The sequence below is a fragment of the Chrysemys picta genome, chromosome 2, assembly GCF_011386835.1.
Source record: "Chrysemys picta bellii isolate R12L10 chromosome 2, ASM1138683v2, whole genome shotgun sequence".
Taxonomy (NCBI): Eukaryota; Metazoa; Chordata; order Testudines; family Emydidae; genus Chrysemys; species Chrysemys picta.
In genome coordinates this window covers 148,828,611-148,851,187 of record NC_088792.1, presented here as the reverse complement: position 1 = coordinate 148,851,187, position 22,577 = coordinate 148,828,611, and the positions used below count along the sequence as shown (strand labels likewise).

General features: G+C 53.2%; 1 protein-coding gene across 1 annotated transcript in view; it reads left to right on the top strand.

Moving 5' to 3' along the window:
• The window catches only part of FER1L5 (fer-1 like family member 5), a 97,278-nt gene that overhangs the window by 35,764 nt on the left and 38,937 nt on the right, over window positions 1-22,577 (top strand). Inside the window, 14 exon segments of the mRNA XM_065582458.1 lie at window positions 3,562-3,791; window positions 4,851-4,971; window positions 5,621-5,724; window positions 7,803-7,871; window positions 9,750-9,942; window positions 10,023-10,135; window positions 10,909-11,022; window positions 15,298-15,475; window positions 17,074-17,198; window positions 18,186-18,286; window positions 19,998-20,187; window positions 20,935-21,090; window positions 21,232-21,360; window positions 21,633-21,874. Coding sequence (XP_065438530.1) covers window positions 3,562-3,791; window positions 4,851-4,971; window positions 5,621-5,724; window positions 7,803-7,871; window positions 9,750-9,942; window positions 10,023-10,135; window positions 10,909-11,022; window positions 15,298-15,475; window positions 17,074-17,198; window positions 18,186-18,286; window positions 19,998-20,187; window positions 20,935-21,090; window positions 21,232-21,360; window positions 21,633-21,874 — 2,065 coding nt within the window.

Here is a 22,577-nt window from a genome sequence, read left to right as displayed (position 1 = left end):
CCATCACACTGTCTCTCTCTCAGGTCTTCAGCCCCTTTCTTGCTCCAGGAGTTGCTGCGTGACGCATCCCTCCAGCCAGGCCACTCAGTGGCCCCTGCTTCTGGGGTCCATCCTTCAAAGTCTCTGTCACTCCTACAGTGACCTAGGCAGACTTTCCATTCACTGTCCCAGTGGTGCCATTTTCCCAGTAGCTGGTAGGGGAACCTGGGCCCACCCTCTTCTCCAGGTTCCTTCCAGCCCAGGGACCTTCAACCCAGCAGTTTTGGACTTTCCTCTCCCAGCCCTCACTGCTCCTTCCCTGGACCGCTTCCTACAACTCCTGGTTCCTCTCCTTGCTGTGGGTGTACCAGTTCCAAACCTTCCTCCCTCCCTCTTCCCCGGGAGTGACTGCCCTTTCCCAGCAGCAGCCCCCTTCAGTTGCCAGCTTCCTGGCTTTAGAGACCCCCTATTCCTGCCTAGCTGAACCTTCTTGCAATCAATTCCCTGCTCCCTGGTTCTTCCTTCAGGTGCAGCCTGTGGAGTTAATAGGCCTGCCTGGCCATAGCCCCTTCCAGTCCAGTAGGGGGTGGACACGGCATCACAAGATTAGAAAACACCCCTTATAGTCATAAATTCAAGGAGCTCAATCTATTCAGTTTAACAAAAAGAAGGTTAAGGGTGTGACTTGATAACAGCCTATAAGTATCTACATGGGGAACTGTGGCGAGGTGCCACTGGGCCCTCCTCACTTCTGCCCCTTGCTGCACCCACAAACCAGCCAGAGACCTCTGCACTGGTGCAATCACACATGCTCTTTATTTCCAGTATACTTTCCCACCACCTTCTAGCTACAAACAGCCTCAGCATTACAGCCTCAGGGACTGCTAGCTCCTGCAGCCAGGAGAGGAGAGTTCCCACTCCCTTTCCTTCTTTCCCCCTTGACTTCTTTCTTGCCAGCCTTTATATAGCCCCTGGCTAACGAGGCCAGCAGCTGTTCCCTGTTTGCCAATCAGGCCTGGACTTAGCCAGCCAGCTCCAATTCCCCTTTCTTGATTGGAGCTGGTGTGACAGAGCCTGGCTCAGATTTTCTTAGCCAGCACCCTGTCACAGGAACAAAGATCTGGTAATGGGCTCTTCAGTCTAGCAGAGGAAGGTCTAACACGACCCAATGGCTGGGAGTTGAAGCTAGACAAATTGACTGGAAATAAGGTGTCATTTTTTAATGGAGGGAGTAATTAACAGTTACAATTTACCAAGGGTCGTGATGGATTCTCCATGACTGACTATTTTTAAACCAAGATTGGATGTTTTTCTAAAAGATCTGCTGCAGGAATTATTGTGGGGCGGGTTTCTGGCCTGTACTCTCCAGGGGGTCAGACAAGACCATAGAATCATAGAATATCAGGGTTGGAAGGGACCTCAGGAGGTATCTAGTCCAACCCCCTGCTCAAAGCAGGACCAACCCCAACTAAATCATCCCAGCCAGGGCTTTGTCAAGCCTGACCTTAAAAACCTCTAAGAAAGGAGATTCCACCACCTCCCTAGGTAACCCATTCCAGTGCTTCACCACCCACCTAGTGAAATAGTGTTTCCTAATATCCTACCTGAACCCCCCCATTGCAACTTGAGACCATTGCTCCTTGTTCTGTCATCTGCCACCACTGAGAACAGCCGAGCTCCATCCTCTTTGGAACCCCCTGTGACGGGTTTGGGCCCTTTGGGGTGTCACTTGATGTGCTGGGGTGCCACTGAGTCAGCCTATTCTGCCAGCCTGGGTCCCCTTTACCCTGCCTTGCTGGGCTAGGCTCACAAGCCTCTTCCAGCCAAGCACACAGGCAGGGCCACACCCAGCTGCACAGAGACAGGGACCCGCTCTGGGAAGATTCAGCCTTAGGGGTTCCCCCAGCACTCTGGTGTCCACTCCCTTTAAGGGGGACAAACCCAAAGGTTTTATGAAATTCGCCTCCTCCCTCAGTGTGGAGTGAGATATGCACAACGTCTTTCCCCACCCCCCCAGTTAGAAATTACATAAACTGGGTTATATTATAAACAAGAAATAAGTGTATTAACTACAAAAGGCGAATTTTAAGTGACTATAAGAGATAACAGACAGAACAAAGCAGATTACTGAGCAAATAAAACAAAGTACGCAAGCTAAGCTCAATAGAATAAGAAACAGATTACAAAATATAAATTCTCACCCTAAATGTTATTTTAGGCAGGTTGCAAAGTTTCTGTGGTTCAGAGTTCCAGTTATATTCCTTTTCAGACTGGACCCCATCTCAGTCTGGGCTCCCCTTCAGGTGGTGTTTGCAGTCTTTCTTCTTGGGCAGACAGGCCATGGAGAGGAGGAGTCCCATTTGCCTTCCTCCCACCTTTCCCTTTCCTTCCCGTGGAAAGTTATGAGAAGTCCCAGGTAATGTTTACTATCAGGTGACAAGACCACCTGACTCTGTAGTATCACAGCTTCCATGAGTCAGGGGCAGTATGGAGGGTCTGCAGGAAGGCCAAAACTTTTCACAGCCCATTGTCCTCGCTGATGGGCCATCCGCCCTGTCTGGCTTTTCCATTGTTGTACCTGAAGTGTTAGCACGGGGCGTCATCCAAAATAGCAGAGTTGAACTACAGATACCTAGGTCTGGTCTACATTAGGGGAGGGGGTTGATCTAAGATACGCAACTTCAGCTATGAGAATAGCATAGCTGAAGTCGACGTATCTTAGATCAACTTACCTCCCGTCCTCACGGCGCGGGATCGACGGCCGCGGCTCCCCCGTCGACTCCGCTACCGCCTCTCACCCTGGTGGAGTTCCGGAGTCGACGGGGAGCGCGTTCGGGGATCGATTTATTGTGTCTAGATGAGACGCGATAAATCAATCCCCGATAGATCGATCGCTACCCGCCAATCCGGTAGATAGTGTGGACGTACCCATAGTCACTATTACTAACTTCAGATACAGAAATGGTACAGGCACACAAATAGGATAATGGCATTCAGTAAATTATAACCTTTCCAATGCATACAGCTAAATTCCAGTGATATCCTACATGACCCATCTTGCATAAAGTACATCTCAGTTATGACATGTTCATATCCATAAGCATATTTTCATAAAGAATATGGAGTGAAAGATCATACCCCTCTTCAGGTAGTTGACGGGTGCTATCAAATCCCGCCTCACTCTTCTCTTCTGCAGAGTAAATAACCCCAGTTCCCTCAGCCTCTCCTCATAAGTCATGTGCCCCAGCCCCCTAATCATTTTCATTGCCCTCCGCTGGACTCTCTCCAATTTGTCCACATCCTTTCTGTAGTGGGGGGCACAAAACTGGACACAATACTCCAGATGTGGCCTCACCAGTGCCGAACAGAGGGGAATAATCACTTCCCTCGATCTCCTGGCAATGCTCCTACTACTGCAGCCCAATAGGTTGTTAGCCTTCTTGGGAACATGGGCACACTGTTGACTCTCATCCAGCTTTTCTGGATCATGATGGTCCCTGTGACTGTATAAAAGCTGAGTGCGGGGTGGGAGGAATACAGTGAGTTGCACAAATCGCAGACCCTGCCGTCCTTCTCTCCCAGGTCATGCTCTCAGCTGGAAATGGCTCAGCCTTTACCACCCGACTCATCTGAATGCTGGCTTGAGAGGCTACTTGAAAGTCAGCCTTTGTGTGCTTGGAGCCGGGGACCAGGCACCGGTAAACACCGCCTGTGAAAGGGACATGATACCGGCAGTGATCCCGCTGAGTTCTTGCCCCATCCTGAGTCACTGCCCAAACCACCGCAGCTCCATACCGAGGTCTTGGGTTTCCTGATATCTGCGAAACATGAACACAGCCTACACCTGCACTTGGCTGTTCCAGGGCTTCCTTCCGGGACCCCCTTCAGGCCATGGGCGGCGAGTATCATAGGCAGGGGGAGGCGGTGCCTTCCCAAACAGCCTAGTGTGGCCCTGCCCACACTCGGCCCCCAGGCCAGGCCCCCTCCTGCGGTTCCCAGAGTGCTCTGCTTTGGCTGCCCCAGGCTGGCTGGCCTGCCTCCCACAGGGAGTCAGGGTGACTGGTGCTGGGGTGGCGCCACTCGGAGCACGGGGGGCCAGGAGTGCTGCCTGGCACACCAGGGCTGGGCCCTCGCCCCCTGGCCACTCGGCACTGGGGCCAGGGGCCACAGTGGGGGTGCTCTGGGCTCCTGTGGGGGAGGGGGAACAGAAGGGGGGCAGATGGGGAGGGGCCGGGGGCTAGCCTCCCCTAGCAGCCGGGTCCCCCAACGGCAGCCCATGCTTCAGGCCCTTGTTGGAACTTAGTGAACCCACCTACCAGCAAGATTCAGCAGTGATTAGCCTGAATCTCAGTGCCGGGTTTGAACACGAATCGAGGGGGATTCAGCAGAAGAGCCCTGCGTTGTCAGAAGTGCTGAGCTCCCACTGCAGGTCAAGGCAACTGTGGGTGCTCAGCGTCTCTGCAGATCAGGCCCTGGCGCAACTCATGGTTAGCGTCTGCACTCTCACACTTCCATACCTGGCTTCATGCTCTGCCCATCCACAGGCCGTTCTCTTTGGCCCCTGCAGGCCACCATTCATACACAGCCCTAAGATGACTCCCGGTTGCAGCACAAGGGACCAATCTTTCTCCCACTGGAGCACCTGGCAGAGCCCTCATTGCTCCAAAGGCATCAGGATCTGACCCTAACACTGCACAGGCTGCAAAGTAACCTGCTCACCACGTGCCTTTGGCTCTCTCTAGAGCAGTGAAACACCTGGTCTCAGACACACCACACCCCATCCTCTGGTTCTTACCAGTGCTCTGCTGGTGAGACTGTCTTGCAGTTGTTCTGTGCCTGTATACATTCTCAGCACTCTTCTCTCCTCTCAGGAGCTGGACAAGCCTGCGGAGAGCGAGGACGTAGAGTCCAACCTTCTCAAGCCAGCAGCGATGCCCGTATGCATGGCCACCTTTCAGCTCCGCATATACAGAGCTGAGGATATGCCCCAAAGTATGTGTCATATAGTGCAGAGGATACCCCTCCATGGCCTGGTAGTCAGAGCAGGGGGATGGGAGCCAGGACTCCAGGGACTGTTCCTCAGTCATTTCAGCTCCTTGGATGGGGACTGGGCCTTCTGATGTTTATGCAGCACCTAGCACACTTCTGGCTGCTACCAGAACACAGGAAGCACAAGGGTTTGACAGTCCCTGTTGCTCACCCCTCTGCAGTGACAGCTCCTAGAGGGGCTGGAGGCAAATCATACAAATATAGAATATCAGGGTTGGAAGGGACCTCAGGCGCTCATCTAGTCCAACCCCCTGCTCAAAGCAGGACCAATCCCCTGACAGATTTTTACCCCAGTTCCCTAAATGGCCCCCTCAAGGATTGAACTCACAACCCTAGATTTAGCAGGCCAATGCTCAAACCACTGAGCTATCCCTCCCAAATACATTAGGATCTTTGCCCACTATTGTAGGGTGGCCTGCCATGTCGCCTGCCTGCTTTCCAGTGTCACCAGCTTCCTCTGCCCTTTCAGACCCTTGTTACCCTCAGCCGAGGGGAGGTTTTGGGTCTCCCACTGAAGCACAGATGGTCAGCAGGAGTAAACTGTGCCAGCCGAGAGCTATCTGACACGAACGCGTCTCTCTTCCCTCTCCAGTGGAGGACTCTTGCCTGCATTACTTTAGGTCCATGTTCCAGATGCATGTCGACAAAAGGATCTGCGCTGACCCTTCTGTGGAAGTTAGTTTTGCAGGGAAAACGGTAGGTAACATGCAGCTCTGCTCAGAAAAGTGACCTCTTGGGAGAGGGGTGTGTTTACAGCACCAGGCAACGTCAATCTCTTCACCAACAGCCAGTCTTGTACTCTAAACACTAACACGTGTAGTAACAGATGTGTGGCCCCTAAAAATGCCATGGCAACAGAGGCGATAGAATTCAGATTCTCCCCCCCCCCCCACCCCCCACCCAGAGCTAAAGGAGAATCCCCATTAGCTGTTGGGAGTGCAGTATACAGCCTGTTACACACAGCTGAGCAGGACGGATTGCATCCAGTAGACGGCAGACACATGCTAGCCTGTTCATTACAGATGACGCAGTGCCATCTAGCAGACATGAATACACACGTAGAGTAAGCCTGGCAGTAAGAATTTTTACACAACACCATGGACTGAATCCCCATCCCATTAGTATAGTAACACATGAGTGCTCTAGAGTCACCCAGTTCACTCCTGTTACCACGGCCAGGCTGGTAGTTATTATCCTGCGGCAGTTTCCATAGCGAACTTGCTCTATTCGAGTCCAAGCAAGATTTGTTTGCAGCAGCACAGCCAAGCAACTTCCATCCCTGAGGGCTGAGAGTCAAACTGGGCCCTGTTGTATTAATTTGGATGGAATACATAGGCCAAAGGTGTTAATATAAGCCAGTCACTGTCCAACATTAAGCAGTGTTAAACAAGGTCCAAGGTTTGGTACACAGAGACCTCAGCCTGGCAAACACATGATTACAAATTCTTTTAACTTTTTATTAAAGATACAGAAGAGAAGGAAACACAATTAAAGCATCTGAAATATAAAGTATTAAGTAAGGCTTTAATTTTAACAACAATCCTTGTTCCCTTTCCCTTTAACTGGAGAAAGTTTTTAGAAGGAAAATCCATCTTGTCTGATGGTCTCTTAAAGAGTCAAGGTGGGGGAGGTGATATATTTCATTGGCCCAACTTCTGTTGGTGAAAGAGACAAGCTTTCAAGCTGCACAGAGCTCTTCTGTACTGAAGAGGAGCTCTGTCTAAGCTCGAAAGCTTGTCTCTTTCACCATCGGAAGTTGGGCCAATGAAAGATATGACCTCACCCACCTAGTTTCTCTAATATCCTGTGACCGACACAGTTATAACATCACTGCAAACAGTCTCTTAGATGGTTTTAAAGATGATAATAACTGTTTTGGGGGGTCTGTGGGGGGAGAGGTAAAAGAGAAGAAAGTAGTTGAGATGAGCTGGAGTTGTTGTTGCTGCTGTTGGTTAAAGTCCAAAATTGTCTCTGGGCTATACTACAGACCTGTATCAGTATAACAGCGTCGCTCAGGGGTGTGAAAAATCCACACCCCTGAGCAACGTAGTTACACCGACCTCGCCCCTTGTGTAGACAGTGCTACGCCTCTCGAGGACGAGATTAACTACACCCTTGGGAGAAGCTCTCCCATCCGCATAGTAGCGTCTTCATTAAACCGCTACAGGGTGCAGCTGTAGTGCTATGCTTGAAGACAAACCCAGAGTTAGTTGAGATAGGCTGGAGATGTCACTGTTGTTGTTGAAGTCAGTTTTCAAAGGAAAAGCACCGTTGTTTGACAGTCTCTCAGATGGTAATAAGTGTCCTTTTGGGGGAAAAGAGAAGGAGCTAGTTGAGATGGGTTGGAGCTGTCCTTGCTGCTGCTGCTGTTAAAGTCTGATCCTGTTTCTTAAGAAGACACACCAAGAAAAACACACACAAAAGGGGAGAGAAAAGAACAGGGAAGGTAGAAAATGCAGCTTCTGTCTCGGGTGAGACTCTCACTTGTAACCTCCCTGCTGGAGAAACATAGGCACAGGCACTCTGAGGCCTGGCAAACTCATACCAGCCAGTCCTGATGATCCCACGATGGGAAGGCAACTGGTGATGGTGCTGACTGTGCATGGGACAGTACCGAACCTCATCTAAGGCTCTGCAGTGTTGCAAACTCTTGTTTGCTGGGGGGAAATATGGGGAACTAAGGTGGGTGAAGGAAGTGATTGACCTGCAGAGGGTGTAGCTGGAAGGAGAGGTGTTGATCTCTGGTTTCTAATAGTGTCATTTAATGTTCTCAGCGCTGCACCAGAGTGATGCCAAGAAATGCCAACCCGGAGTGGAACCAGGTGCTGTTCTTTCCTGTCCAGGTGAGATGGATGACTCGGTAGGAAGGGGATGTTGTCAGAGCCCCGACAATCTGCATTGAACATCTGCCCTGCATCCCTTCTTTCTCCCACGTATTACCCAAATTCTCGTTTCCTGAAAGAGGATCAAGGGAGTTCTTGCCATAGACACCCTAATAGAGTCTCTCCCTGGGAGGGCCGGCATTTGCAGCACAGAGTCCCAAGAGTATTGACAGGGGGCAGGAGAAGTGACACACAGAGCTTGTGGAAGGTCATGTCCTTTCCCTCTTGTGGGGGCTGGGTTTCTCCCCTGCACATGTTCCTGACACTGGGGGAACTGTCACGGAGTCCCTGGGCGATGCTCTGGAACTGCTCCCTACGAAGCCAGTCAGGACTCTGGGGAAGTCTCCTCTCTGTGAGCAGACTGTCTCCAGGGCAAGAAGCTTCCACAGCTTCCACCTTCCTGGGTCTGACCTTGGAGCATTCAGCATCCCGAACCCCACCGTGCGCTTCCCACAGTGAGTCTGCTCTTGGGCGGGGCTCCTGGGGCAGCCAGAGGGCCCCGCACCCCACCTCTGCAGTCAGACATGACTCTCAGCCAGCGTAAAACAGAAGGTTTATTAGATGACAGGAACACAATCCAAATCAGAGCTTGTAGGTACAGAAAACAGGACCCCTCAGTCAGGTCCATCTTGGAGGGTGGGGAGCGCGGACGCAGGTCTGGTCCTCCCCCGTCTCCCCAACCAGCTCCAAACTCACTCACTTCCAGCTGCCTGGCCCCTGCCCTGCCCGTTGCTCCTCCTCCACCCTTTGTCTCGCTTCCCGGGCCAAGAGTCACCTGGTCACGTCCCCCTCCTGGGTCTCAGGTTACGAAGCGGCAGCCATAGCATCTATGCAGGGAACTGGAGCAGCCCCCACAAAGGTCACCCACGCTTATTCCCACCACCTAGACACTGGTGCAACACACAGGGAAATGGAGGCGCACACAGCATTCAAGCAAAACAGTAAGACTCACATACAGCATAAGACTGGAAAATCCCCACTTCCTCACAGGAACATAGGGAGTGCTGGAGTGGAGCCAGCGCTGCAGCAGAGGAAGAGAATGGAAGCCCTGTCTGTAGGGAGGGGAAAGGAAGGAAGGCACCTGCTCTGTGGAGCTACTACCCCTTCAAGAGAGGGAGTTCCCCATAACGGTTGCCTCCCTCTGCTCCCCCTAGACATTGCTTCAGCTTCTCCGTCCACTGACCATGCCCAGCTCCCACCGCTGAAGAGCCAGATGGGGCATCCAATGGCTTTGTCCACACGGCAGCATCCTTCCTAGCATGCCAACAGGCAGGGCAGCCCTGCCATATGAACCATGGGAAGGAAGAGCCTTGCTGTGTCATTTAATGTCTCACTGGGGCTGGCCCCTGGGACGTATGCCCTTCTAACCTGCCACCTTCCCATTGCAGTTACCGGCCGTGTGTGATAAGATCAAGTTCACCGCGCTGAACGGGTAAGCAGCACTTTGGACAGTCCCCGCCTGGAGCCGGCAATCCTGGCGTTACCCGCAGAGGAAGGGGAGTAGCTGAGGGTGAGGCTGGCCAGTGGGATGAGGGAAGAGCCAGCAGGGACACTGTGGTGGGTGGAAGGGAAGGGACCCACGAGGGGTTAATAAATAGACATGTTGCTCTGGGTTACGTTAGAGAAGGCAGGTCAGTGAAGGGGGAGGTTCTGGATGGTTCTTAGTTCTGGGGGAGTTCATTCTGCAACTGGCCCCAAAGGAAGCTCTATCTCTTGCCCTGACGATCCTTACAGCAGACAGTTCCCTTGGGCCGCAGCAGTGCAGGGGTTGACCAGAGCTTTGGCCAAGTTTTAAATATCCTGATCCCAGGCCGTGGAGCCCCTTGACTGGGCTGGCAGAAGCCAGTGTCCATAGACCCCAGGACTTGGTGGACCTTTTGCTCAGCAGCACCCCCACCCCGCTCCAATGACCCAGAAAGGCCCTTTTGCTGTCTGCTCTGCATTTCCAGGGACCGAGCAGGAAAGAGGGACGTCCTTGGGACCACCTACATCAGCCTGTCCCAGGTGTCCTCCACGGGGGCTGAGATAGAAGGTAAGGGGCTCTGACTGCTCACCGAGAGCTGGCTTCATTCTGGGCCCTTTCGTCCTCTCAGGTTCCTCTCTTGGTTCCAGGGGATTTCTCCGGGTTCCTGCCATGCTTTGGACCCAGCTTCCTGACCCTCTATGGGAGCCCCAGGGAATTCACCAGCCTCCACGACCCATATGAGAAACTCAACTCTGGGAGCGTAAGTATCTCCCTTCTGTTCATGGCCCGGATCCCAGGGAGAGCATGTCCTGGGGGCGAGGTCCTCATGACTCCCAAGACCTGGGGTTGCCATGAGTCCGTGCCACTAGGCTCGTAGCATGGCATCTGGCATTCCCACCACAGCATTGGGTTGACTCTGGCCCCTCACTGACGGGGAAGCACCCTACAGTTCCCCAAGCTGCTCCAGAGACAGGTGAATTGTACAGGGAGGATGAGAGAGGGTGACCAGTAGGTGACAGCCCATCTCCCCAAACACACAGTGTCTGTCTGCCTTCCCCTCTGAGCCCAACGCACAGAGGCATGGTCGCTCCTGGGGTAGCAGGCCACTTCCAGCACTAAGCAGTGCTCCCAGCCTGCATCGTCAGCGACCTCTGACTGTTGTTGAAGGGGAAGTTAGGAGGGGAGGAGAAGGGATCTGGAGGAGCAGGGAAAGACCTGGGTTTGTGGGGGGCAATCTGCAACAGGAAGAAATCTGGCAGAGACCTTTCTCCTCCTGCACGGCCCATAAGTTGCCTCTTACTGCCCTGAGTTGTCCCAGGAGCTGCAGAGCCTGCATGGAGCCTGTAAACATTGCAGCGAGGGGCTCAGACAGTTGTTTGGGCTGCTTGCACTTGATGTCAGGCGTGGAAAAAGAGTGGGGAAAGTTTCTCCGTGCTCCTCCCTCTCTTCTCTTATCCCTCTTCCAGGGTCTCCCATTTCCTCGCTCTTCTATCCCCTTCCTGCCCCTCTTCACCGGACCCATTTGTCTTCCAGGAGGAAGGGGTGGCCTATCGAGGTCGGATTCTAGTGGAATTAAACACCAGTATGGATAGGACCCCCCAGCAGGAAATAGAGGAGATCCCTGCAGAGGCTGTTGCCAAGGTGGAGGTAACTAGCCATGATTAAGGGTGTGATCCCAACACCCCAGGCCAGCCATGGCCTAACAGTGAACGGGGAAGGGGAGCAGAGCTTCTCAGGAAGCAGTTCCAGCAGAAGGGAAGCTGCACATCATCTATGAATTGTAATGCTGTGTGAGCATCCCAGCCGGCCCCGTATGAGCTGTGATTGCCCTGGGAGCTCCCAGTGGCTCTTCCAGGAGTCCGCGGCTTTCTCCTCCAATTGCAGGGATTGGCAGTTAGACAGAAAGACACGTTCACTTGGCCCCTGAGCCCATTTGAGATAGGAACCATAATAAACTCCCTGTGCAGTTCTTACAGTCACAACTCAGAGCAGAATTGCACTTGACAACAAAACACATCCTGGAGCCGTGAGAAAGGCAGGGCCCCAGAATCTGTCCTCTTGGTGCCAGGAGAATATCGGAAAGAGGTTGGAACACATCTCACCCACTTACGCTGATCACATCGCAACCATCCCTGGTCCCTCTCCACCAATGCACCCCGGAGAAGCTCTGTAGCCTCTGTTACCAGGGACATCTGAGACAGAACCTTTGACCTCATTCAGAGGAAATGTAGATGGGGAGTGACAAAATAAAGCGCTGTAATAGTTAATGCTATCACTTTTTGGAAGGGAGATAAAACCTCCCAAGCGTCAGGGTTTAGCTACTAACTTTCCAGGGTGAGAAAGAGACCATCATGGGGGCAGATTATCCCACATCTGCTATTGTGAGGTTTTTGCACCTTCTGCTGAAGCTGTTGGTGGTGGCCCTTGTGGGACATGAGGCTAGATGGGGCCTGATCCCGTCTGGCAATCCCAGTGTACCTAGGAAAGTACAGAAGGGCAAAGCTTCCCTCCAAAGATCACATCATTGGTGATCCCGTGAGTCTGGTTCTTTCCCCACCAGGATCCGAGGCCGTGTGTGTTCCTGGTGGATACATGGCTTAGAGAACAGGAACCCCAGGGTGTCATTTGACTCTTTCCCATGGAATCAGTTACTGACTTTTCTTTCCCTCCAGGGTTCCCCTTTGCCTGGGCTCTTAATTTAATCATGTTTCTGGAATTTTGGTGCCTCAGGGTCTGGCAAGATGGGTGTTCAGGGGGATCCTGCACATTGGCTGGCCCCTTGGGGAGCGGTCTCCCAACCCCAGGACTGTACATATGCAGAAAATCCAGTTCCCTTTTTGGGGTTACCTGGTGTTTCCCCCTCCCAGCACTGAGTCCTTCCCTGCCCCCTAGAGGGCTGTGATCTGTGCTCTGTTTACCCTTTGATCAGATGCACCTTTTCCCAGCAGCTCTCCTATAACTGCTCCCTGTGTCTCACCAGCCTGGGGAAAAACACCCCCATCTCTGCCCATTGGGTCATTTGCATTCTCACAAACCATCACCTGAGTGCAGAGACATTCCTGTACCCCCACTATTCCTTCCCCATTTTCCTCCTCTGGGCCCCCCTCTAAAACACATTTCTCTGTGCTCCCTAGGGAGGGGTCTGTCTCTTGTTCATCTGCAGAACTCTGCCAGCTAACAACTGGGACAGTTTCCTTAATCCCTGACAACCCCTCTCCTGCCCCTGCGCCTGAGGGCATGTTGCCTTCTGCTGGAAAGGAGCTAGTCTCAGCCCCTTCCACACTTGGAAGCACCCTGCTTCCCTGTGTTACAGAGTCACAGGAATCCTCACCCACCTCAGTGGTTTCTGAGATTCCCTGGCTCTTCTCTGGGCTCTCCTCTGGGACACATTTCTCTCTGCTCCCTAGAGCCGGGTTTGCCTCTGGTTCAGCTGTGACCTGCTGGCAGCTAACAACCTGGACAGTTCTCTCCCTGGCCAGCATCACACCCCCATCCCTTCCCGATGTGGTGTTGCCTCCAGCTGCAGTGCAGGAGCTGGTCTTATTGTGTGCAGGGCATAGGTGTTCCCAGTTGTGGATTTTTGGAGTGATGGGAATGGTTGGGGTTGGTGGTTTCTGGTTCTACTTCTCTAGCAAGTCCAGTTTGCATTTTCTCTCTCTCTCTCCTTCCTCCCACTCTCCTTCCTTCTCCTCCATGGCCAGTTTCTTTAGTAGCAATATTCTCTGGTGCTCCCTCTCCTTTTCTTCAACCTGCAGCCTAAAAAGCTCCAACTTCGCAATCGCTTCACTGCTTTCACTCATGTTCCTGCTTTTCTGTCCCTACTTCCCTTTCCCGAAATAAGCAAACAGAAAATAACAAACCGGTAGCCTCCTCCTGACTGTCCTTAGCCACCACACTTAAAATCTTTACACCAGTGTATGAAGTGTAAATCTTGCTCAGTACAACAAGCTGTGTATTTCACGCTGCTCGCTGCGCCTCTGTAGCGGGATCCCCGGGGTGCAGCCTGGAACTGTGGGACTGCTGTGTCCCCTGAACTCTCCCGAGCCTGGGCTGTCTCTCACAGTGCCTGGCTAGTGACCAGCAGCAAACCCCTCCAGGCTCTGTGATCACTCAGCACAACCGCATGTGGAGACCCCACACCCAGCTGGATTGCATGAATCCTCTAAGCGCCACTCGTGAATCACCCAGAGAAAGGCACCAGAGCCAAATTCCCCCAGCTCCCAGCACTGTACCCCAGGAATATACCATCACCACTTCATCAATGGAAAGTGGACAGACACCAGCCTTTGGCAAACCTGAGCAGATTTGCCCCACACTTCATACAAACTCACTGGTAAAGATAAACAATTAAACAAATGTATTGACTGTAACAGGTAGATTGTAAGTGATATTAAGTGATAGGCAAAAAGTCAGAGTTAGCTACCAAAAGAAATAAAATCTAAGCACGCAGTCTCATCTCTCAACCCTATTAGACTGGGCAGCACCTAGACTAAGCAGTTTTTCTCACCCCACTGGATGTTGCAGTCTTTAACATACAGGTTTGTTCCTTAAACCTGGGTCAGTCTCCCCTGTTGGAGTCTTCAGTCTTCTTCTCAGTGTCTTGGTTGCTTGCAGCGTAGGTGGGGGCTGGAGAAGGTCCAGTATATGTCCACTCTGCCTGTTTTATACCTTCAGTCCATGTGTTTGAGGAGAACAAGTCCAGGCATGTCTGGGCGCATTGCTGAGTCACCCAGCAAGGTTGCAGACATACCAAACCCATGAAAAAAACACAGAAATTGGGCTTGTTTTTGGCTTAATTGGCTTGTGAGTTGCTTGTTGGCTAGTTTTGGGCTTGTAGCTTGTTGCTTGTTGCTTCCTTTGTTTTATTAGCTCCCGGCAAAGGGGGGGGGCAAGCAGGGGCAAGTGGGGGAGAGAGTCAGGGGTGCAGAGCAGGCCCACGACAGTCCCAGACTGCACGCTGGAGGAATCTAGTCACATAGAGTGTTGGGGTTCTTAGGGACAGGCTTGTTTTGGCCTTGTTTTGAAATGAGATTCGCTTGATTTTTGGCTTATTGTGAAAGTCGAGGTGCTTATTTACCGGGCGAAAGTTGGCAACTGTGCAAGGTTGAGCAATTGCCCTGGTGTGGTCACATGCAGGTGAGTCATCACATTGTAGCTCCCTTGCTGGACAATGGCTGGTGATGGGCTGTTTCACACCCCGCCCGGGCATTGGTTCTTTCCTTGCTGTTGCCTCTGGGGAGCGAATATCTGGCTGATTCCTCCACTTACAAAAACAACAAGGAGCCTGGTGGCACCTTAAAGACTAACAGATTTATTTGGGCATAAGCTTTCGTGGGTAAAAACCTCACTTCTTCGGATGCAAGAAGTGAGGTTTTTACCCACGAAAGCTTATGCCCAAATAAATCTGTTAGTCTTTAAGGTGCCACCAGACTCCTTGTTGTTTTTGAAGATACAGACTAACACGGCTACCCCCTGATACTTGACTCCACTTACAGCATGCTTCAGTGACCATCATACTACACAATTCTCATAACTTCATATGCATCAATGACACACATGTATGGCTAGAGAAATGACTTTCAGCAGATCATAACCTTTCCCTGATACCTTACAAGGCCTGCTTTATATGTAAGATCACGATTAGGTGAAAATGAGGAGTATGGGGGTTCCAGGATGCTCCCCCAAGCTATAAAAGTCACAGTATGATCACATCTCCTGCTGGTGACTGGCCCACACAGAGGATAAAAGCCTGCTACTGCCATCAGCTAGGGATGTCACTCCTTTAGCTCAAACAGCAAAGACTGGTGCTTTGCTGCAGCAGGTCTCAGGTTGGGTCCTTGCTGATGACCTGCCGGGACAGGTGATAGTGACCTAGACACCATCCCCGTCCTAACCCTGCCTGTTGGGTCTTTCCTTTGCCAGCGATACTTGTCACGGCGCAAGTACGGCCTGTGTGCCATCTTCTATTCAGCCACCATGCTGCCCGCTATCAAGGAGCTGATCCAGTTTGAGGTCAGCATCGGGAACTATGGCAACAAGTTTGACGTGACCTGCAAGCCCTGTGCCTCAACCACCCAGTACAGCCAAGCTGTGTTTGACGGTAGGAGCAAGGCAAGGCCAGGGGAGAGGAGACAGGCTGGCCAGGAGGCGCACGATGGGGTGGAAGGGGTAGGAAATCAGGGAGGAAGTCAGGAGATGGAAGAGCTCTGTAGAGATGGAGGGATGTGAAGAGCCAGATTCCGAGAGAGCCGAATTTCCGTTCTGCAGGAAATCCTGACATTCCGATGGTTGTTCCTCTTCCAAGTCAGAATGAAAACAAAAAAAAAATCCAAATTTTCCTGTGAAGTGAAATTTTCCAGAAAATGTCCTTGGGGTCAGTCGAAGCGTTCCAGTTTGATCAAATGGAAACGTTCCCTTCCGATTTCGACTGCTTTAATTGTATATTACAAAAATATCCATTTTGAAACCAAAAGTTCTGCTCCCAAAAGTTCAGAGTGTTCTGGTTTGAGCTTCTTGAAACACTTCTTGTCAATTTTTTTCCTAAACGAAATTATGTCAAAATCACCCCATTCTCACAGAAAGGTTCAGTTTTGACAAGTAGTTTGAGCATTGGCCTGCTAAACCCAGGGTTGTGAGTTCAATCCTTGAGGGGGCCATTTAGTGAACTGGGGTAAAAATCTGTCTGGGGATTAGTCCTGCTTTGAGCAGGGGGTTGGACTAGATACCTCCTGAGGTCCCTTCCAACCCTGATATTCTATGACTCTATGACAAAGTGGCAGTTTCTGATAGAAAAACGTTATTGGAAAATGTTTGACCAGTTTTCTTCCTGGGGGACATATCACCATGAGCCCCTTCTGTCTGGGCAGGGGCCGGTCCCTGTCTCTGGACACACACCAGTCCGTTGTGAGGAGATCCAACCATTGCATCCCACGTGTTGCTAATCACCTGGGTCTGAGTGGTGACTGGTCAGTGTCCCTGCTCTGGGTCCCTCGGGCATAGTCCCAGGTGCAGACCCTGTGTCTGACATCCCCCTTGGCAGTGGGAACCCACAGTCCAGCCAGACCCTGACACCAGTGCCCCAGCCCCACCCCCCACCCACACTCCCCAATTGCTCTTTTGGCTTGGAGAAGCACTCCTTTTTCAAGCACTCGCAGCCCCTCTGGGGCAGGGAATGAAGTGGAGATGCTGCCGCTCTCCGCCATCCCAGACTGCGGGATTCCTGCCCCCTGCCCCAGACAGGTTTCTGTGTAGAGAGTCACTAGGTGAGAGCCATTCTGTGGTGATAGCTCTTGATGACCTTATCATGCCTTTCCCAACAGAGCTTCCTCGGGGCTTGTCTGTCCTTAAGGCAGGCTGTGAATTGACAGTGCAGGGGCTATGTGCAGACAAGCCCTCTCTCCCTGTCCAGTTCCTGTGATCTAATACCCAGTGATGGTCACAGTTACGAAGAGTGTTCATAAAACCAGGTGGAATTCGGAACTGGACACAGCCTTACTCCTCAAGCTGTCATGGGGCCCTCACAGAGTGATCCGCCTCAGGCCCTACAAACCCAGGGCCAGCAGCAGGGGAGAGAAGCTCCATAGAGTGCACACTGCTGATATTAACCCACCCAGCCTGCCCCACCCGTCATCTCCCTAAGGAACATGCCTGAGCTCCCCTGAGCCAAGTGGTTCACCCCGCTTCCTTCCTGCTCTCCAGGAAACCATTATCACTATCTGCCATGGTACGACACCAAGCCAATGGTGGCCATCACCTCTTTCTGGGAGGACGCTAGCTACTACATGGACACCCTGAACATCCTGCACTCCACACGGGACAGGCTGGTGAGTGCAGGTCCTGGCTGTGCAGGGAGCCGGGCAAATCACTGAGAACAGGCTGCAAAGCTAGGCATGAATCTGGGCTGAGGGACAGCAGCAGACAGGGGCTGTGCACGCAGAGGGGTACCCTTCACAGAGCCCGCAGGGGACAGCTCCGATGTGAGCACATCTGGAATGCTGTGGGCAGCTCAACGCCAGAGAGGTATTGGCAGACTGGAGAGAGCTCAGAGAGGAGCAACTAAAACGGTGAAGGGGCTGGAGGGGTGAGCCTGCAGGGGACGACTCAACTGATTACCTGGCCCTCGCTTGGCTAAGTGGTGACTACGGGCAGGAATATAATAGTCTGCAAGTGTGGTAAGGGTAAAATGCCAGGAAGGAGAAGGGCTGGTTGGGGCACAAGGAGGGGCAGTGAGGAGTGAGAGGTGGAGTTAAACAGCAGGATGTATTAGACTGTAGAATCGTCTGTCTCCCAAGGAAAGGGATGGAAGCAGGGAGCTGGGAGCCAGTGAACCAAACTGTCTGTGATGGAAACCACTTCAAGCCAGGGGTGCGCAGCGCCCCCTCGCCCCCCAAGTTCCAGCACCTATGGATGGAAGACACTAAAAACTAGACTAGACCAAACCCTGGCATGTGCACGGTAGAGAACAATCCGGCATTGGCAGCAGACGGTCTGGATGGGCACTAACGGGCCTTTTCTACCTCTAATGACTATTATAACTTAATTGTAGCTCCTGCGCAGGCACACCCAAACCCCTCGGACACAGCCTCTTCCTGTGGCTCATCTTGAAGTGCCTCCCCTTCACAGCTTGAGATGCACCAAATACTGGCTCTGTCCTGAGGGAGGAATGTGGGCCCCGACCCTTAAAGGGAATGGAAAGACCCCCTGTTGACTTGACTGGAAGCTGAGTCAGTTGCACTGTAGCTCTGTGCCCTGGCCCACCGGTTGGAGGATGAGCCGCAGATAAAGTCTGACTTGATTTCCTTCTCCATCAGACATTGAATCTGGATGCTCTGAGATCCGTCCGAACCGCCGAGGATCCATCTTTGGGTGACGTCTGGAAGAAGTTGCTGAAAGAGCTGCTGGAGGACTGCAAGTGAGCCAGGACGCTAAGCGTTGGTCTCCCTGGGTACGTCTACACTGTAATGAGACCCCCACGGCTGACTCGGGCTCGCAGGGCTCAGGCTGAGGGGCTGTTCAGTTGCAGTGTAGACATTCAGGATCGGGCTGGAGCCCAGACTCTAGGACCCTGCGAGATGGGACGGGTCCCAGAGCTTAGGCTGCAGCCTGAGCCGACCCTCTATACTGCAGTTAAACAGCCCCGCAAGCCTGAGCCCGCGAGCCCAAGTCAGCTGGCAAAGGCCAGTCGCCGGCATTTAATCACAGTGTAGACATACCCTGTGGGCAGCTCAGGAGTGTGACCTGCACAGCTTTCCTCTCTGGGGATGAATAATAAAGCAATAAATTGCTTTGCACTCCTGCAGCTCTGCAGGAACTCACAGGGCTTTACTGATGGTCACAGGACTGTAAAGCAGGACTCCTGGGTTCCATTCCCCACTCTGCCACTGGCTCTGGGTGACCTTGCCCCCCAGCAGGGGCCAGCCTTAAATCAGACCTCAGAGCCAGATCTCCAAGTGTGCAGCACCCTACATGCCCCCAATGTGCTGAGCACCTTTGAAAACCTGAAGGAGTCTGGTGGCACCTGAAAGATTCTTTAAGGTGCCACTGGACTCCATGTTGTTTTTGTGGATACAGACTAACACGGTGACCCCCTGATACTTGAAAACCTGGGCCTTCATCTCGCTGTGATTTAGATTCTCACTGTGTCGAATGGGAATTATACCTCGTGTAATTAACCCTAAAGGACCAGACTCAGATCTCAGTTACCCAAGTAGCAACGTTGACCTCAGTGAAGTCACTCCAGATTTTCACCGGTGTGACTGAGATCACAATCTGTGAGCACCTGGCCTTGAGATTGTCACGGGAAAGATGCTATAGAAGGGCAAAGTATCATTTCTTACCAAAGGGGCTGCCGGACTGTACAAAAAGGCTATATCGTAGAATACTGCATGGGTCCCCCTGTCTCCAGAGGTTGGCTACTCTGGACTTTTGATTGCCAGACTACGGTGCCAGCTTTCTCACTGCCTTTCTCCCAGGCTGGATCTCCAGTGTCTGTCCATGTCCTCACCAGCTATTGGCTTCCTAGCCTAGCATGGAGGTTACAGAGCAGGCTGTGCCCTCATGACATGGCTTCATCTCCAAAAGGAGATTTTCCAGCTGGGAGGAGTTAGGAGAAACAGGGGGCTGGCAAGCTAACAGGGTTACATCTTAGCTAAGCAGTGTCTGTGGCGTGGGGAACGTGATCATAGTCTGCAAAAGTCTGAGTGGTGCGAACCCCAAGGAGAAAGGGGGATTGTTTAGGGTGGGAAACGCAGGGTAATTAGGAGTGATGGGATGGACTTGAGAAATGGAAACCGAAGGCTGACTCTCAGGGAAAGCTTCTTGCCAGTGAGATCTATGAGGATGTGGGACTGGGGTGGGATCTCCATTGCTTGGGACATGTAAAACTGGACTGGACAAAGCACTGGCAAAAGTGCTGCAGGGAGCAATCCTGCTTGGCCAGGAGAGGGACTGGCCATGTCTTTTCTAGTTCTGACCTACATGATGCCATGGGTCAGTTCCACATTTTTCATCTCTCCACCCGTGAGCCAAGGGGCAGGTCAGTTCTCAGACCCCACTTCTCTCTGCCCTGGGTAGCTGGTGGCAGTGAGGGAGCTCTGACCTCTCCCTGTTGATGCTCCTTGCAGCAGGCCGCTGCCCAGTTTGGAAGGTCGGGTGACAGCCACAGGCCTGGATCAGCAGCTGAGGGACCTGCGTGGTCGGCTCCTCCACCAAGTAGCCAGGTCTGCAGAAAGGCTGAGCGCTGGGACGAACCCAAAGACCCTGATCCTCAAGGTAGAGGACTGGCTGCAGAGGATCAACTCCGTCACTCCGGAGGTAGGCCAAGGCCTTGCACCCCTTCCCCAGACACCATCCCCAAGCTGCCTTGCCCGCCAGCATCTCCTCGGGTCAGGGCTGGCTCTAGCTTTTTTGCTGCCCTAAGCGGCGAAGCAAAAAAAAAAAGATAAAGCCAATCGGCGGCACTTCGGCGGCAGCTCAATCGCGCTGCTTCATTCTTCTGCGGCAATTCGGCGGTGGGTCCTTCACTCGCTCCATCTCTTCCTCTTCGGCAGCACTTCGGCGGCAGCTCAAAGAGGAAGAGAGGGACTAGGAAGTGCCACCGAAGACCCAGACGTGCCGCCCCTTTCCAATTGGCCGCCCCAAGCACCTGCTTCCTTTGCTGGTGCCTGGAGCCAGCCCTGCTGCTAGCGTCATCTCCTCTAGTGTCCGGGCTGAGCACCTTTCAGACCAGTCCTGGAGGAGAATGGAGACATGCTCAGCCAGGGGGCCCTCACTCTCCAGTCTCTGACCTCGCTGTTCATTCCCTGGGTCACTGGGAGCTAGGAGTGATGCTGAGTCAGTGCTGCCTAGCTCGGAAGGGGCTCTTTGGTCACCCTGGGGGCTGCGCCTGCCGACAGGCCTAGCAAGGAGGCCAGGCTGGCATGAGGGGGGAGCCTAAGGGGCTGAGTTGGCACAGCCCCTGCCATGGGAAGGAGAGCAGCCCAGGAGGTATCTCGCCCTGTGCTTGCTCCTGCAATAGCATCTGTGAAATCTCTTCTCTCTCCTGATGTGCGGCCACCGCAGCCCCAAGCCAGCATGCCCGACGTGGTGATCTGGATGCTATGCAAGGAGAAGCGGGTGGCCTATGCCCGTGTGAAGGCTCACACCATCATGTTCTCCAAGGCCGGTCCCTGCGCCTGCGGCAAGCTGTGCGGGAAAACCCACACCCTCTTCCTGAAGGTAGGAGATGTGCCAGGATCTCTCGCTCGCCTCGGGCTGTGGGGAGCCGGAGAGCCAAGCAGGGGCGGAGCGGGCTCTGCCCACTCATGGTGGCTGCTTTTGGAGTGGGTGCAGCACGGCCCCTTTGCCTTTCTCCTGCAGAGCCCTCAGCGAGATGGGAAGGACACCATCCATGGCCAGCTGCGCATGCGAATGTGGCTGAGTCTGGTGTCCGACAGCCAGGAGTTCATGAGGCACTGCGAGGGGAAGATCGGGGTCTATGCCGAGACGGTGAGCAGGAGGAGGGCAGCTTTGGGGCGAGAGGCCCCTGGTTACTGGGGCAGGGATAATCTGCCGGGGCTTCCACGTGGGGAGGGAGGTTTGCTGGACGAGGACGATGCTGGCGCACTGGGCACACCCCCAGCAGGCCAATCGATTGTGACCCCAAAGCCCAGCCCGTCAGAGCTCATGCACCTCGCACGCCCCTCCCACAGCAGCTCCTCTCAGCCCCTCTGCCACCCCGCACTGGGTGGAGCTGCCCAGCGCTCACCCCACCCCCGGAGCCCGCCCTGTGTCCGCGGAATTGCACCTGCTCTGACCCGCTTCCGTCTGTGTCTGTCGCTCCCCTGTGCCCTGCTCAGTACGAGAACCAGGTGAAGATCTTTGGGAAGTGGGGGCCCAAAGGGCTGATGCAGCACCCCAGCTTCTCAGACATAACCGGGAAGATTGGTGTCCCGAGGGACAAGTTCCAGCTGCCCAAGGGCTGGCACTGGGATGGCGACTGGGCGGTGGAGCCACAGAGGAGGTGAGTCGTGGGACATGCTGTCCTGCTGAGACAGGGGCTGTCTCCTGCCGATGAGAACCAGGCCAGGAAGAAGCCCAAAAACCATTATGGGGGGAGGAATTTCAGGGGCTCTGAGAGAGATCTCCCATGTGTATAGTACTGTACCGTGAGGGGTGCTATGAGGTGAGGTTACACCTTTCTCTGACCAAAGGAGGAAACAGCACTAGATGGCTTTGGGAAACATTCTGGTATGCAGCAGATAGTTAACCTGTGACACTGGCTAGCACAGGCTCCTGTTGAGGGAAGGTAGGTAAAGGGTTAAATGTGCCTCCCGCTGAGTTCCCCACATCAGTATTTGAGTAGGATGGGAAGAGCGGAGCTAGTGAAGGGTCTGGAGAGCTGAGTGCACAACTAAACTGTGGAACTCACTGCTGCAGGATATTATTGAAGTAAATAGATGAGTTTCCAGGAGAGATTAGAGAGATTAGACATGTCCCAGTCAGGATCGTGTCTCAGTCACACTAGCGAGGACTATTGCCCCAGGGATCTCAGAGCTTGTATCAGGCCTCAAGGTGTGAGAGGATTTCCAGCTGGGGTCAGGAGGAACATCCTTCCTCACTGGAGGAGGGTTCCAGAGGGAGGTGCCGGGTACTGAACTAGAGGGACCTCTAGGCACTCAGCTCCCTGAAGTTTGATGGGAGAGAACAGGAGATGACAGGATTCA